General features: G+C 43.6%; 1 protein-coding gene across 4 annotated transcripts in view; it reads right to left on the minus strand.

Moving 5' to 3' along the window:
* LOC102231473 (nck-associated protein 5-like) overlaps positions 1 to 16081 on the minus strand; it is a 126515-nt gene that overhangs the window by 15061 nt on the left and 95373 nt on the right. For all 4 annotated transcript variants that reach the window (XM_023329190.1, XM_023329191.1, XM_023329192.1 and 1 more), the window contains 5 exons: positions 13711 to 13749; positions 12615 to 12734; positions 5296 to 5400; positions 3946 to 4134; positions 149 to 3642 (listed from right to left, as the gene is read on the minus strand). In XM_023329190.1, the coding sequence (XP_023184958.1) occupies positions 149 to 3642; positions 3946 to 4134; positions 5296 to 5400; positions 12615 to 12734; positions 13711 to 13749 (3947 nt within the window). The remainder of the gene's footprint in view (positions 1 to 148; positions 3643 to 3945; positions 4135 to 5295; positions 5401 to 12614; positions 12735 to 13710; positions 13750 to 16081) is intronic.

The raw sequence follows: 16081 nt of genomic DNA on the forward strand, positions 1-16081 counted from the left end.
GCCTTCCACCCTGTCAGCTGGGGTTCAGGGAGGAAAACAAACTGTGAGAGGAGATGTGGAGGGTTTATTAGCTTAAACACACTCTGAGTTGACTGGAAGCTGCTGGTTTTACTGTAGGACAGTACAAGAATCATACTTCTCTACCCACCTGCCGAGGAGGTCTTTCACAAACTGGTCTTTGCCGATGAACGCCGTGGTACTCTGGATCTGACTGGCGATCTGACCCATCTGATTGTTGCAGTGGTCCATGATGGAGCTCAGCTTGTTGTTCATCTCAGACAGATTCTGGATTTCCGGGCCCTCCTTCTTCTTGTCCTTCTTCTTGTCAGGCTTGACCTGTTTCCCTCCGAGGACAGACCCGATCTTTAGGTCCTTCTTCTCTTCCTTCCCTTTGGGGAAGTCGGATTTCTTGCCGCTCAGAGCCGGAAGCTTGCTCTTTCGGAGGCCGAACCAGTTAGCGAGAGACGGGCCGGTTTTTTGTTTGGCCTCGCTGGCTGCTACCTTCTCTTGTTCTTGGGATTTTTGCAAGTTTTCCTCGATGCCCATCATGACTTTCTCTTCAATTGTGCAAACTGTCGGGCTGATTTTCTTGTCCTCTGTGTCGGTTGGTTTGGTTGGCGAGTCCAGCTGGGTTTTGCCCGGTTCGTTGGAGCTGGCTACCAGGCTCTCCTTCTCTCTGGCAGGGTTTTCAGGGCTATAGAAGGATGGCTGAGGCTGAAACTGTGGGTGAGAGGCCATTTTTGGTTTCCGGGTGTTGTTGAAACTCGTCCTTTCACCTGTCGGCTGACTGCGAACCTCTATATGTGTAGGGGAGGTGACAGCTTCCCTGTTAGAGGCTGACTTTGAGGGCTTGTCGGGGAGGCCGTTGGTACTGGTTGAAACTGTCATGCCTCCATAGTGGCTAAGCCTCATCCTGGGTGAATGGAGCGGACTCTCAGCCAAGCCAACAGCTGGTACATCTAAAGAACTCTGTCTTGACAGAGAGTTTCCCCTCTCGCCCGAATTGGTGATGATTTGAGTCCGAACTTTTCCCGGTCCTTCCAGCACATTGATGTTTGGTTTCTCCATGTAGTTGGCGCTGAAACTCTGACTACGAGCTTTGGCGCCGTTCATTCCCAGAGCGGGCTTTAGATGGGTTTTTGTTGTCACGGATATGGATCGACCAAAGAGCTGACTGGTCCTTTTCCCCTTCTCATACACATCAGCTTCCTCAGGCAACACAGCGGGATGTACGTCCTCTTCTGGAACGCAACACTGGACTTCACCTTTACCTTTCCCCTCTGTGGAAGACATCTTGGGTGGTAAATCGATACTAAACGAGCCGTCACACTGGGTCGAGGCATTTGAAGTCACCGTCTCTTTGGAGACTGAGTTGATATGGTCTTTCTCTTGCTTACCAGGAACAGTGGGACTACTTTTACTTGTTGGAGGTGATTTCAAAAAGGCTTTAAAGCCCATTGGGATGCGAGTCTTTGCAGCTTTTTCTGCTTGGCTGGGTGACATAACAGCAGAGGCAGGAGGGCTAACAATAGCTTTAGCATTTTGCTGCTCTGGCTGACATTGAGGGGAATCCTGAAGGGATATGGGTAAACTTATAGAGGTCTTCTGAACTGTCTGGTGGACATTTTCATGAGTGGGTCCTTTCTTAATTGCGAATGTGTTTTGTAGTGAGGAGCCTCTGAGGGCACTGTAGGGAGGAGGGACGTTCTTTGAGCTTCTAGGTGCATGGTCAGGTTCTCGAACAGACCCTGAGTTTGCAGAAGGGAGGTAGTCTTTTGTTCGTTTGGATGTGCCTTTAGTAGGAGTCTGAGTCACAATGGGGGACTTCTGAAGGTGCTGACTGGTTTTCTCGATCAGTTTCTGAGGTGCAAGTGCAGTCCCATAGCCTGCATCCAAATCCAAACAGTCTTTATCCTTGATGGGTAAAGTGGTTTGCATATTTGGTGCCAATGAGGTGTAGTAACTTGGAGGAGGGCCCCTCCCAGTGGTTAGCGTGGATGGTGGCGCCACCCCTGTTTTATGTGCCTGAGGGGAACCTTCGTAGTTTGGTCTGATCAGTAGGGAGGTGGTGCGGCCCGGGGGAGGGGGAGGAGAGGGAGACCTGAGTTTATTTTTGCTAGGTTCACAGTGTTTGTCTCTGGTTGGTTGTTCACTAGTGTCACCAAACTCCAGGAGCCTCCTTGAGAGATGGGGGGAAGTGGATGAGGGACCCCTACTCCATTTGGAGTTCACAGCCTTTGGGCTCTGAGAGCTAGTTTGCGTTTTTATGAATCTGGACATTTTAACTGTAGGAGAGGAAGGGGATTTCTCCTGAGTGGAGGATCCTGAGTTTCCACTGTTGCTTGGCTCAGCTGTTGAACCTTTAGACACCCTCAGTGGGGATGCTGACGGTTTGTTACGACCAGGAATCTTTGAACCACTAGTCTTGGGACAGGCAGCATCATTCAAAGGAGGGATGGACTGACCCTTACTTGCTCGGACGCCTGGTGGTTTTATTAGCTTTCTTTGTGGAGTCGGCTGCAAATACAGTCTCTCTGTACTTTCCTCCTTCCTATTGGCTGATTTACTAGTCCTACTCTCACACTCTGAAGGTTTCTCTGGAGATTCCAGAACATTATAATTTCTTGCATTTGCAGATGTTTGCCTTGTTGGTCTCTCTGGTGGTACTAATTCTGCACAGTTAGCAGCAATTTTCCTCCCTTGAATTTGATCTGCATCTGCTGGAAGCCTTTGGGGACAAAGCTCAATAGGTTCCCCTTCTGCATCAAAGATAGCCAATATGCTTTCTTCAGACTGGGTACACGTGGAGGCTTTTGGTTCCTTCATCAGACTTAAAGGTTTGGGCCTCCCATCGGCAGACTGGGTGCGCCCCTGGTCTCTGCCCAAGTATTTTTGTTTAAGGAGCTTCGCAGCGTCCCTAGACAATCTTTTGAACTCCCTCTCTGCTTGCTCTGTCGGTTGGTCACAGGACATTCGGACTTCACTACACTTTTCCTCGCGGCCGTCCACATCGCGGAGGCGCTTGGTGCTTTCTGGGTCAGGCGGGTTGAAGTGGAGCTTGGTCGGTTTACTAAAAGCTGACTTGTGCTCTCCATCTGAGAGAAAACTGATGAAACTTACAAGCTTCTCCGGACGCTCTTTGGAGTCACAGCCAGAACAAGGGTTCGCAACCATCGGCCCTGAAGGGGCGTCACCTTCCTGCGTCCCGTCCCAGCTGCACAAGCTGTCCGAGATGCTGTGAGAAAGTCTCTTGCAGTGAAACCAGCAGTCCTTAGTGGGGATGTCATCTCTGCGGCTAGACTGTGCCAGTTCATCATCTGCATCATCCGAATCGTAGAAGAACTGCTTGCCGCGAGCGGTGAAAGTCCTGCCACAGTGGCTGGGCTTGGAAACCCCTTTGCTGCTGCTCTTGATCCCTAGGGAGTAGATGCCCTCGTTGGAGTTCATACAGTCCTTATAGCCTGATCTGGAGACCTTCGAAGAACAGGAGGAGCTCCGGTGTTTCCTCCTCTGGAGCTTCCTAAGTCCCTCCAGGATGTGGCTCTCCTTACATCTCGTGGGCCGCTGCTCCTCCGAAGGGGTGCAGATGTTACTTGGAGCCGATGAACCCAAACTCAGCCTCTTCTCCCATGTCAGAGAAGACTTTAAAGCACAAAGAAACAAAGTTAACACTTGTAATAGGTCATGTTTTAGCAGTTTTGTCAAACTACTATAATATTAATAGTAACTGTTAGATTACTCAAAGTACAAAACAATTTTTTAAGATCTCCCGACTACCATAGACTTTAAATGTATTATCTATTTTAAGAGTTTTCTAAGGAGTATTTTTTCACGGTCATCAAACTCTTCCAGGAGGATATGGGATTAATTAGGGCCTCAAATGAGCGGGGAACTTTGACGAGCTGCCACTCGTGATTGTTTGGTGGAACCGATGTTTGGGTTTACCTTTTTCCCGCAGGAGTGTCCGTCATTCCAGGTGTACGAGCCGCTGGAGAACTCGCTGCATGCGCTCGACAGGGAGATCTCGCTGCTGCTGCAGCTGCTGCGCGGGTAGACGGGCGGGGGCACGCTCAGGCTCAGCTGGCTCAAACACTTGGCCACAGGGAGACCCGGCTTTCCACATAGCTGAACCTCCTGGAAGAAACATAAAAGACAATCTTTTTAAGAACCGGTGGAACGTTACGGGTCTGTATCAAGAGGAAAACTTTCCTCGTGGCCTATAATATCGTGTTAATTTGACATTTTCTCTTTGCTAAAACTAGCTAAAACTAGCAGTTGCCAGACCTTGGTGACCCACGTTAGCTAATCTATCATCTCAGGTGAACATTTTGCTCAGGTGGATAAAACTTGAGCTCCTTTGGAAAGTGACCTCAAGTATACAAAACTGGTTTTGGAACAGCCTGACCTCAACAACAACGACAACGTTGGGATTGCTGCCATGAAACCAACCAACTTCAATGAAGCTCCACCAAACCTGCTAAGAAAAGGGTACAACTACGGCTAGACTTTTACCGGATCAGGAGTTTTGTAGAAATTTGAAGTTGCTAAGACTGAAGGCTGAAAACTGGTCATCACCATGAGTTTGGCTGGTGCCGATGGGACGATGAGGGAAGTAAACCTCCTAATTGTCCAGCTTCATCACACATTGTAGATATGACACAGACTCTGTGTAAGTGAAAGTCAGACGTTAGCATCCAGTTCTAGTTTTCCTTTTCAACATCCAACAAATCAGAGAGCTGCTTCGCTTTTGAGCTCTGGTTGCTGTTGCATACCTAATTACCATCTCGATGGTATTTCAGCGAGGATAGACCGTCACCGACCGACCAAATCTTTCCAGAGAAATATCTTGCAGTCGTTGCAGAGAAATCTAATTTTCATGCACCGCTGCCACATCCCAGGCATATGTTTATCAAATTAGAACCTCAGAAACAGAGCAGTTAAAAAAAGAAAGAAAAAAAAAGAAGCCCCACTTGGGTCTGAAGGATATGTGGACATTTAGAGGATTCATAATTCACTTTCCTGGTTTCAGTTTATCAGGTGGCATTCTCTGAGGTAAAAAAAAAAAAAATGGAGGAGAAAACTCATCTTCAAGCCTTAATGCATAATATATAAGATGACTAATGTTCCAGTGCGTCTTGTGGAGTCATTTTAACTGACGTAGAGTCTGAATCGATGCTTTGCTGGTAACACGACGAGGATTTATGCCTCTTAGTGCCAAGCGACACCAGAGGCTCCACTCGGAGAGGTCACGACCCCCGATCGTTGGGTTTTTGCAGATGTGATTTTGGGGCTTACAGCAGAAGGAGAGTCGGAGTTCCTGGAAAGCAGGAAAGCCTTGCTCCTCTCGGGCTCCAGCAGCAGGTCGGCCGCCGACAGGTCCATGATCCGAGAGTGCAGCTTCTGTAAGTCAAAGCAGAAAGAGAGCGAAGGACACAGAGCGGTGAGTTTCAGCTACAGAGAGCCCGGGAGATTGAAGTGAGCCTCGCAGAAAGATGTGAGGATTTTTATCGATTCTTTGCTCTTTTTTAAGTCAGAAACCGAACTGAATTATAAGCGCAGTCCAAATATGAAACGGTGAGCACTTCGGGTCAAGGTTGAGCGCCGTTTTGCAAATCAGATTCCCTTTGCCGGAGCCGATTCCGCTTCTCTCAAAGTCATTACAGTCATCAGCTGGCCAAAAAAAAAAAAAAGAAAAAAAAGAAAAACCCAGTGTGAATAGGAAATAATTACATTGGGGGGTTTGGGGATTCATTTGATTTGCTTCCTTTAAATTTATGTCCAACTCTCTTCTGTTAGTTAACTCTTGCACATGAGAGGGAAGGACTCAAAACCAAATGCGTTCCCACACATTCGTCTCAGAACTTAATTACGCTCCATTCCCCACGCTCAAATTAACTTAAGCTGGAAATAAGGAGGAGCAGAACACTTGATCTTATGCTACTCTTCCACTGGCAGCAGCAGCAGCAGCAGCAGCGCTCACTTAGGGACCGCATGTACCGACACGGCGCTGCTCATCTGATCCGCTCGCAAAACTAAACGCTCGTGTTGTTGCTAGAAATCATAAATACTACAGACAAACGGCGGGAGGCGATTTTATTTGCGAGAAAAGCTTCGGTTTATATCGACTTCCTTTGTTCCTTACCAAATGCTTCTCTCTCTGAACGCCCTGCATTATTATTTCACTCGGCGCATGACAGCATCGGGGCTTTGATTATTTCTTTTTTCCTTTCTTTTTGTTCAAGTGTTTGCAAAACGTTAAAAAGAAAAGCTCGTTTTGTATTGCGAGCATTCAGCCTCTGAACAACTACTGTCTGAAAACATGAGAACAAAGTTACACCAAAACGGAAGAACTGCCCAATAATTACTAATCCGAGTCATTTATTACACATAAATTATTAAAACTCAACTTATGCGTCATGGATGTCGTGTACTAGTAATAAAATAAATAATTAGGATTTGTTGTCATGAAGGGATTTCTGAAGTTTACAACGGCGTACGAGGGCCAGAATAAAGTGATAATATGAAGAGAATAAAGTCAAAAATAAAGTCATAATATTATGACAATGAAGTCATACTAATTGATATTATGTGAATAAATTTGTATGGCAAAAAAGTCTAAATAATAGTAGAAAAAAAGTCAAAATGATGTGATAATAAGGTGATAATATTACCAATATAAATTCATAGCATTACCAGAATAAGGTTTTATATTTGGAGAATGAAACGGTAACGTAATGAGATCTTGTGAAGTTCTGCTTCGGCACTGGCTTCATCTATTAACACATCCGCATCAAACTATTATTTATAATTAGCAGAAATATGAGATAATTCTGTAAACAACTGATTCTGTTGAGAAGAGAGAAGCGGACGGACTGAGCTGGAGAGCGCTCTCCCAGCTCTGCTCTCATTAAAACAACTTCAGTCTGATCGTTTCACCACTTTCTTCTGGTAATGTATTATTCTAACAATTATTCTGCTAATGAGAATAAAAAGGAGACGAAACGTTTTGTGTATTTCTTCCTTCCACTTTACAGTAAAGCACCACTTTGATGAAATCCTCGTAGTTTGGACTAAGCGGCCTGCGTGTGCGTTTGGCCTTGCTGCAGGCTGGGAGTGGCCGGCGCGGCGTCGCAGGCCCACGATCTTATCGCGCGGTGCTCCATTTCACCTCCTCAGCATCCTCATCAGCCATGCAGTCGATAGTGTCACCGGGTCACCGGGAGGGGGGGGGGGGGGGGGGGGGGGGGGGGAGCAGGGAGGCTGAAGGAAATGGAAGATGACGAAGCCGCTCGCTTCTTCTCTTTCTCAAGGCCGACGCTCAAAGTCACAGATTTTGTTTTTCAAAGTTCCCGCAATCCATCATGCAAATAGTTGCGTCTCTGAACGTCTGCAGCCTGAGAGGTTTCCTCCGAGGGAGACGAACAAAACCAAAAAAAAAGAAAAAGAAAGAAATGCTCTCTGCTGTGTGTTAGCTGTGTGTGTGTGTGTTTTTTTTTTTTTGTTGTTGGGGTTTTTTTTTGTTTTGTTTTGTTTTATTTTGACAGGAGCCATATTTCAAGATAATGAATATCAGCCCGGAATAGCAGCAATCGGCAGCTTCCAAACAAATCCGTCAGTATCGGCAACCGCTGTCAAAAACTCACATTGGGGGAAGAGTCTCAACACACACACACGCGCGCACACGCCCACGCACACACACATTAAGAGAGGAAGCGCATGATGCATGGTGTGATCAACAGTTGCAGTCATCACAGCCTTTCTTTAAGTTCTGGTTACTACAATCAGCCTTCAACATAAAAATCCTCTGCTGCCGCATTGAAGGACTCCTGTGGAAGTAAGCAGCCTGCTAACATTCTGTCTTATTATTATTATTATTATTATTATTATTTTATTCTTCCTAATGAGGTTCAGCTGAACATCCCCTGTGGTGATCTGTGAAAAAAACAACAAAAAACACCAGTTTTCCCCAGCAATGGGTCACTCATGTGACACCTGTCAAACGTGACACGCAGATAACGCTGCAATCACACACACACACACACACACCTCTGTTTCATCCATGTAGAACCAAACACCTTTATGGAATCAGAGGGAAGCGTTTCGGCTCCTCTGCCGCGGTTCCCGCCCAGAGCGTTAGCGCTGCTTTATCAGAGGAACCGGAGAGGCCGTGGGGAGCCGGGGATGTTTAATTACCGATAAGCAAAAAGGTCCAGAAACCCAACGCTCATACGCCTGATTAGGTCTCCCTGTGGCTCCTGGGGACAAAATGGAGGAGAATCTCATGTGGGCCGTTTCTCTGTTTCCACCCAACTATCTGCTTCTCATAAACCAAGGGTTTCCTTCTGATTCTCTTAATATTCTGCTGCCGCGCACAAACACACGATCTGACAACAACACTGAAAGAAAGAACGTTTCAAAAAGTGTGTTTTATTGTTCTTTTTTTCACCTCGCTACTTTAATTTCTTTTTGCGTCGAATCACAACTAAATATTGCAGTTCATCAAACTTAGCTTATTTAAAAGCTGCTTTTTGTATTCACTCAGGTTATCAGCGTTAATACTCAGAAAAAATACTTTTTTATTGCACTCCACTTACAATGATAATATATATATATATATATATATATATATATATATATATATATATATATATATATATATATATATATATATATAAAACTAACAGCTAAAATATACATTTTAAAGGATCATCCTTTACAGGGGAGCTTCTTATGTCTGAATTCAAGCTCAATTTTTTGTCAAATAGAAGCTAAAACTACAAGAATAATAAGAGTCAGATTAGACAGATTGTTTTGTTCAAATGAGTGACAGTAAACAGTTTCAGCTCCCATGTTCCAGACCTGAGTCTTAGCTCAAGCTTAATGCTAACAAATAGGGTAAACATTGCATGTGGTAATAAAATAAAAATCAAAAGACCCACATCTCTTAAGGCAGAGAAATAAAACCAAATAACGTTGAATCAAGTAGCTGTTACCTGTTTCACTCACGTACCTGTCAGTCTTTGGCTAAGCTAATAAGCTAACTTTCATTGGATGAAAATAAAAAATAATCAGAGATGTGCTTAATATTTATAAATAAAGTTAAATAGAGAGCAAGTACAATACCCTACAAAAATGTCGTCCAGCACAAATCCTTCTTTTTTTTTTGCTCAGCGTTGGTAAAGACGTCAATATCCATGTAATAACTAAGCTAACCAGCTGGTAGCTAACATGTAATAAGTAAAAATAGAAAGTTAATTTTCTTGGGACATTTTTGAACACTACCCATATATGTTTTGTTCACAATAGTGTGAATATTTTAACTCTGTCATCTCATCCCCATAAAATACATGTAGTGTGTCTCTCAATGTTGCTAACGTGTTCTGTGCTCCATGTTAGTGCTAAGCTAATGATTCGTTTTTAGCATTCACTTCAGAAACAACAATTCTAATAGTTTTGAGCAAATACACTTTTCTCAGAATGTTAGTGTCGATCTTTTTAGCTTTTTCTTTTTAACCCATCACCACAAAACCCGCATACTTTTTCAGAAATACTATAATTATAAACTTTGCGCAAAGGCTAAGCTAATCTGCTGTTTGCTTTTATGTCACATATATAAAAAAAAAAATCTAGCTCATCAATTTCCTATTAACAAAAAGGTTTTCTTTTCTCACAAATATGATTTTACCACTCATGAGCACAAAATTATTGTCCTTATATTAAATGCTGAGCTATTTAGTAATTAGCGTAGAATCTATACTGCTAGCATTCATTTTAAAAGAAAAATACTAAACCAGAGGAATTAAATAGTTTCACTTCAGTTTTTTAATCAATTTGACCATTTTAGTCACTAAACTATACACATAGCTAGGCTAAAATAAGCCAGCTCATCACATGTCAAGGTTTTTTTGGTTTTTTTATCTTTACCTCAAATTAATTCTCTTTACCAAAACACTGATAACTTGGATCTTTTTACAGCAACAAGAAAAAGATGAACACAATTTTATCTTGGGGATATTTATGTCTTTTAGCCTAGCCACGTGTTTAGTGAGCAGACCTTCCTCCAGGCTGGAAGCTGAGCTGTTTTCTTTGGCTGTTTGTGTCTTCATATTAAACGGACGTCCAACAAAGACGTTGCATCCTCCCCTATAGCTCTGTAATTGGGACACCAGTCAAATAATAGAAGGGAGAACAGATAGATCCTCCGCAGGATGTCCCCGTCCGCGCCGACATGGACAGATTTAGCCGTTTTTAACAGTTCTCCCACGCACAACGCAACTCATAATGAATGCAGCGAACATCCGCTGTAGCGTCACCGTATTATGATTAATACTTACAATAAATCCCCCGGCCGGTTGTGGGGAAAGTTGCTGCTAATTCAAAGAAAAAAGAAAACAGTCACGAACTCGAGAACTTTGATCAGTCACTCACGTAAACAAACAACGTTATTCATTTTCTTTTTACCTGCCTGACGACGACGCGTGGCTAATTTATAGATGGCATCTCTGCCTTCGCAAGGAAAAGGGGAAAAAAACAAATTGCGGTCTGAGCTGCACTCCATCATGTTTCTGTGGGTCTACACGCGTTTTCAGAGAGATTGGACTTCGTGGTGGTATCATCAATATTCCTCTGCGAGCCGTTTTATATAACAGCTTCACTTAGCGCTGCTCCTCTCTGCTCAATAAAGTCACAGAAGGTAGCAAGGAACTGACAAATCCCTTTAAAACGCACTCAGATTTTATTTCTTTCTTCTCTCTTGTCTTTACTCCATTTACTCTGTTTCTGCCTCTTCATAATTTGACCTTCTTGTCAGAGCCGGAGCCTCTCTGCTATCTCATCTCTCTCCATTTTCACTCCCCTGTCCTCTCTCTCTTATCTTCCCTTCCTGTTTCCATCCTCACCTCTCTCTCCGTCTCCTCTTGTCTGACTGGAATGACAGCTCTTTTCTCCTCTTATTTCTATCGCTTTTCTTTTTTTTGTTCTTTTAATATGATCAGTAAATTGCCCTGCAGCAATTTCAACAATCATTTGAAAGTGTCATTTTCTTCGGAGAGTGGCAGGTCTTTTTTCGTAAGCGCACGTTCCATTTGAATCACAGCTATGGCCTACAGTGTGTTTGCCTCATAACCACTGGATTAAGCAAACAAACTGACTATTTTCCTCCTTATTGTCCAGTAGACTCTGTTCTTCTGGGACCAAGACAGCAACATTTGTTCCATTTCCAACCACTGTGGTTTTTTCTTGCTGCTCGGTGTCCAACTAACCAAACCCTTTGAGCGCCCTGTTCCCCTCCTTCCCTGTGGGGGCGCTGCACCAAGAACCACTGAAGGAAACGACAAGAAAGCCTCTGAAGAAGACACTGAGCGCAACTTCCTTCTTCACCAAATTGAAACAAAAATGGAGTATCATCAGATTTTAGTGGTTGGAGGATTTCGCTTTTGTTTTTGGCTAAAGAATATGAATTATTTCTCCTGCTAGCGCTAGGCTAGTGCATTTGTTTTGGTAGTATTTACCCAGAATGCTCTATGCTGTAATTCACTTCCTGTTTTTGGAGCGGTCTCCGGTCCGCCTAGCGTTCATACGTGCGTTCAAAACACACCAGAGTTCACTTCAACCGGACCGAGACATGAGGTTTGTAGGAGGAACATAGTTAGATTTTTTTTTTTTTTTGGTCCGCATCACAGTCTGATTACGCAGCTCACAGCGTACTGGATTTGGATTAAAGTGGACTGAACAGGTCTGGTGTGAACACATCCGTAATGAGCCCACTTGGTTTTAGATGTGAATTAAACCTAAAGTTGATGTATTCGGTTTATTATTAGAAATTTTAAGCTCTAATTTAAAAACTGGTCTTAAAACAGTTAAGACCTTTTGAGTTCGATGTTTTGTGAGAATATTCAAAGGCTGGGACGGGTAACCTGGGGCTGAAAAAGCAACTTACTTTGCTTTTGCCTTGGGCTGGATCGGATTTTTTGTTAAATGCTAAGCCAGATGGGGCCCATATAGTTTGAAAATGATCTGAAAATGGGCCCGATGTGGGACGATTGTCTGTAGATGACCAAAAACTGTTTTTCTTAACGTGTTCATAGTCAGTTCCAAATTCTTGAAAAGATTGTTACAAGAGCTCGTTTTCAGGTACAATAGGAGCCAATATACGCTGTAAATTAGTTTAAAATGGGCCCCACATGGGTTTGTCCTTGGGTTACATGCACACAGAAAACACAGCTTGTTTCACCAACTGGGTTTAGTCCACCTACATTGTGTAATAAACACGCTGACGCATCCAGAACTAGGTCCTGGTTTTAACGTGTCGAATCAAAGACTGAGTCAGATCCAGAGCTTTTCACCACAAAATAATTAGAAACAAAACAAGCTCCCTAAAAGGACATGGAGATGTTTTTTTTTTTCCTCCTGTTCCGCAGGAAATGGCCTGACTCAGATCTGATGACGTAGAAAAACCTCTGAGACTTGTATTTTCGTCAAGTGTCGGTGGAATGGATTATTTACACGAGGGAACATTTTTTCTGAAAAGCTCTAATCTAGAAAGATTGTTTTATTAAAATGGATTTTCCTAAGTGCGCAGTGGAAGGTGACAGGCCAAGAGGAGCTGGTTTTACCTGGAGAAGCAGGTCTGAGGCGGGCTTGATCCTCTGCTGGAACAAAACGCTCAGCGCTCGATTCTGCTGCTCCAGGTCGAAGACTCTGGTCCGGAGCTTCAGACATTCCTCCCTCAGATCCTGACACACAAACAAACAGCCGGGTTTTTTAACGCTCATAACTCTGATCACTGCTCTTCCAAAGACTAAAAACCTTCTCTCAGAAAAAGAGGGGAATGGAAAAACTAAGACATTTTTACACGTTTTAGCCTTTCATCCACACAGAAACTCAAATTAGTACCACAAAAAAAAAAAAAAAAAAAAATTATTTGTGTTCATGGGGAAACAGAGATTTCAGGTCCTGTAACAAATAAAAGCGCCAATAGCCACATATTACTGTCTTTGACGCGATTCCCAATCAACATCACTTTTTTTTAAACATCATATTCTAATTCATTATTTAAGCGCAGTTTGATGTATCTGCGTGTCCACACAGAATGAACCTCCTGGCGCCATGATTAATTCGTAACAGGAAGTCAAACTTGTTTTGAATCTGATTGGCTGACAGGTTTTAGCTTAGCTCTGCACTGCCCCCTATGGGTTAGGCATGTTTTAAAAAAAAACCCGCTCGGGGTGGATAGGAATGAAAACTTCTTGGAATTTTTCTTTTTCTGATACAAGTTGTAGCTGAAAATGTGTTATATGAATAAAATTATCTTACCAAAGTCTTTTTGTATTTTTTTTTTTGTGTGTGTAAACAACACAGAATAGCAACAAAGACACACACACACACACCCTAATCCTACTACACCGGATCTATTACCTATTGCATGTTTCAGGTTTGATTTTTGTTTATTCTTCTTTTAAACAATGTGGCAGAGACATTCGTTTTTACAAAGGCCCGGCTGTGTGTGCACAAAGTTTCACGTCCGTGTGTCTGAGTATTATGATTCGTCTGTGAATATGTGATTTCAAGCCTGACCAACCTAGAAATATGATAGAAATATTCATTGAGAAGGTTTGTGTTTCTTGCGTTTTAATAAGTCAAAATCGGAGCGAGAGCTGAAATGTGCGGAGAGCTGCACTGAAACGAAGAACAGAAACATTTGAAACAGACCTTTTGTGTGAGAAGAGCTTGGACAACTTGGTTGGCAACCTTAAAGACAGAAGATAGAGAAAGATCAGCTTTAGCTTTATGCATGAATGACTCTCTGGCTTTAAATTTAAAGTAAGACCCACACAGGCGTCATGTTTAGTTTTGTTCATGTGTTTGTGGTGCGTCGCTCCGGTGCAGCGGGTGCCTTCGTGTTCCCTCCCTGCCTGATGACCGTATCGACAGGCTGGCTGATGTACAGGCAGAGGCCTGACTGGATCAAGTGCTGTTGTTCCTCACGCCCTCGTGTAACTCAGACCACAAGGCCGATGGAGACGCAGCTCCCATTACCATCATCGATTGCTCATTAATAGCGTGTGAAGCCGCACTCCGGATTATTGAATGAGCAGAGAGCGGGGTAAACATGGAGATCAGTGTGTTAAGCGTTTCTGCAGCCAGAGGCTAGCAGAGGCAGTCGGGTATCACTCCCAGCCCTCCTCCTCCTCCTCCTCGTCCTTTCATCCCAGTCCCTCGCTTCCTCCGGGGGAATCTGCGCGGCTTCCAGGACGAGCCGCTCAACTCGTTCTTGCTGGACCTGCTGTCCCGCAGCGATCCAGAGTCTGCTGCGGCTCCCCCAGCTGCGCTTATCAGGCACTCTCAAATAACCAGCAGGCTCTGAAGGGCTATTGTTATGTAAACGACGGCTCCAGCTGCTCCACCGACACACACTTATGGATATTAAACCTTCCCCATGTTCCCCGGAGCTGCGAAAAGTTACAAATGAGCTGCAGGAACAACGACAGGAAGGGTTGGTGCGGTTAATTTAGACCAAAGTTTTTACCGCCAGGCGCTGCCCGATTCTGATGCTAACCGTGTGGGCAGTTACCCAGAGCAGCATCAGAAATGGGAGGCGCACAAGATTAAAAACATATAACTTAGGTGTTGGACGTCTGCTGAACAGGTTTTCTGTTGCTTTATGCTTGCAAAAAAGCATAAAGCAACATGTGTGTGCGCACGTGCACACGATGGCACTATATTCCTTATGACTTTGACTGAAGAGATTTCAGTCAAAGTCTCTTCTCTACTCTGACTGAACTGTGTTTGCTTATAGGCCAGGAGGACGAGGATCTCAGCAAGGGTGCCATCGATATGCCATAATCTGCACCAGAAAGGGTTCCCAGAAAAACCTACATTTATTTTTAAAATGTACTTTCTGAAACTAAAACACACAAAAAAAATCAGTGTGAAAACAACTATGAAAAATATCAACAATTATGCTTCAGTATTTGAAAACAATGGCAACTACAGGTGTCCAACTAAATGCTGACTGCAGGATAGAGCTTTCTGCCTACTTTCCCCCTGGTGCTAAAGTTTAGACCCGGTGGTACTGCATACTACCGGGTTTGGTGCAGTATGCAGATTGGGTCACTAGATGGCACTATATTCTGTACGTTGCACCTTTAAAATCAGTTTCAGAAATAGTTTTTCGTAACTTTACAGAGACATCATAAGAATCAACAGAAGGTGTTTATCTGATATCAGTTTGTGCCTGCAGACGCCTCTGATTTCTCTAAATCTTGAAAATCTTTAAAATGATTTATTTCTCAGTAATGGTGGTTTAAAGCCAACTGCAAAGTTCAGTTTAGTTTAGTGGTTTGGTTTGACCCGCACAATGCCGGCCTCCATCTGCCCTCCTATTATCAAAGCACTGGCTGCAGTTTATAGATTGTGCCACTAGATGTCACCATCAGAAACGCTGCGCCTTCCAGATGAACCGACTGTTCCCACCTGTCTTCCGTAGGCACAGTAGTCTCAAGGAGACCAGGTTGTGGTTTGGATTCGTTGTAGTTTTCAGTTTATGCCACCAGATGCCACTCTTTGCCAACTCTGCAGATACGGAACGATAAACTGGCTCGTATCTCTGTTATAAATTGTTCTTTGGTTTGTCGTCGTTGGCAGATTCTGCCACGTTTCTCGCATGCTGAAAAAGATTGACTCTGCCAATAAAGGTTGCTTAGTCCTTTACGATTGACTACGGTGAAATTGTTGCAGTTTGCAGGTTTTACAGCTAGATGTCACTATGTTCCACTTGTAAAGGGACAGTATCTTGTGAAATCAACTTTTTTTAAGCTTATCATCATGTTATAATGATATTCCTTTATAACATGCCTGGAGTGTTGCTTTGACTTTTTCCTTCTCGTTTGAGGAATCCTTTAATCTCCATGGCAACGCCTGGTTGGCCATCGAGGCACAACTCCCCCTCAGGTGGCAGCAGATGGCAGTCTATTCCACTTGCTGCATCTTTAACACTGAATCAGGTCAATTCTGTAGGTGCACATTCTGCTCATTAAATTTAGATTTCACACTGTTTGTCTCGTTCTAAACACAGCACAAG

The sequence above is a fragment of the Xiphophorus maculatus genome, chromosome 24 (genome assembly GCF_002775205.1).
Source record: "Xiphophorus maculatus strain JP 163 A chromosome 24, X_maculatus-5.0-male, whole genome shotgun sequence".
Lineage (NCBI taxonomy): Eukaryota > Metazoa > Chordata > Actinopteri > Cyprinodontiformes > Poeciliidae > Xiphophorus > Xiphophorus maculatus.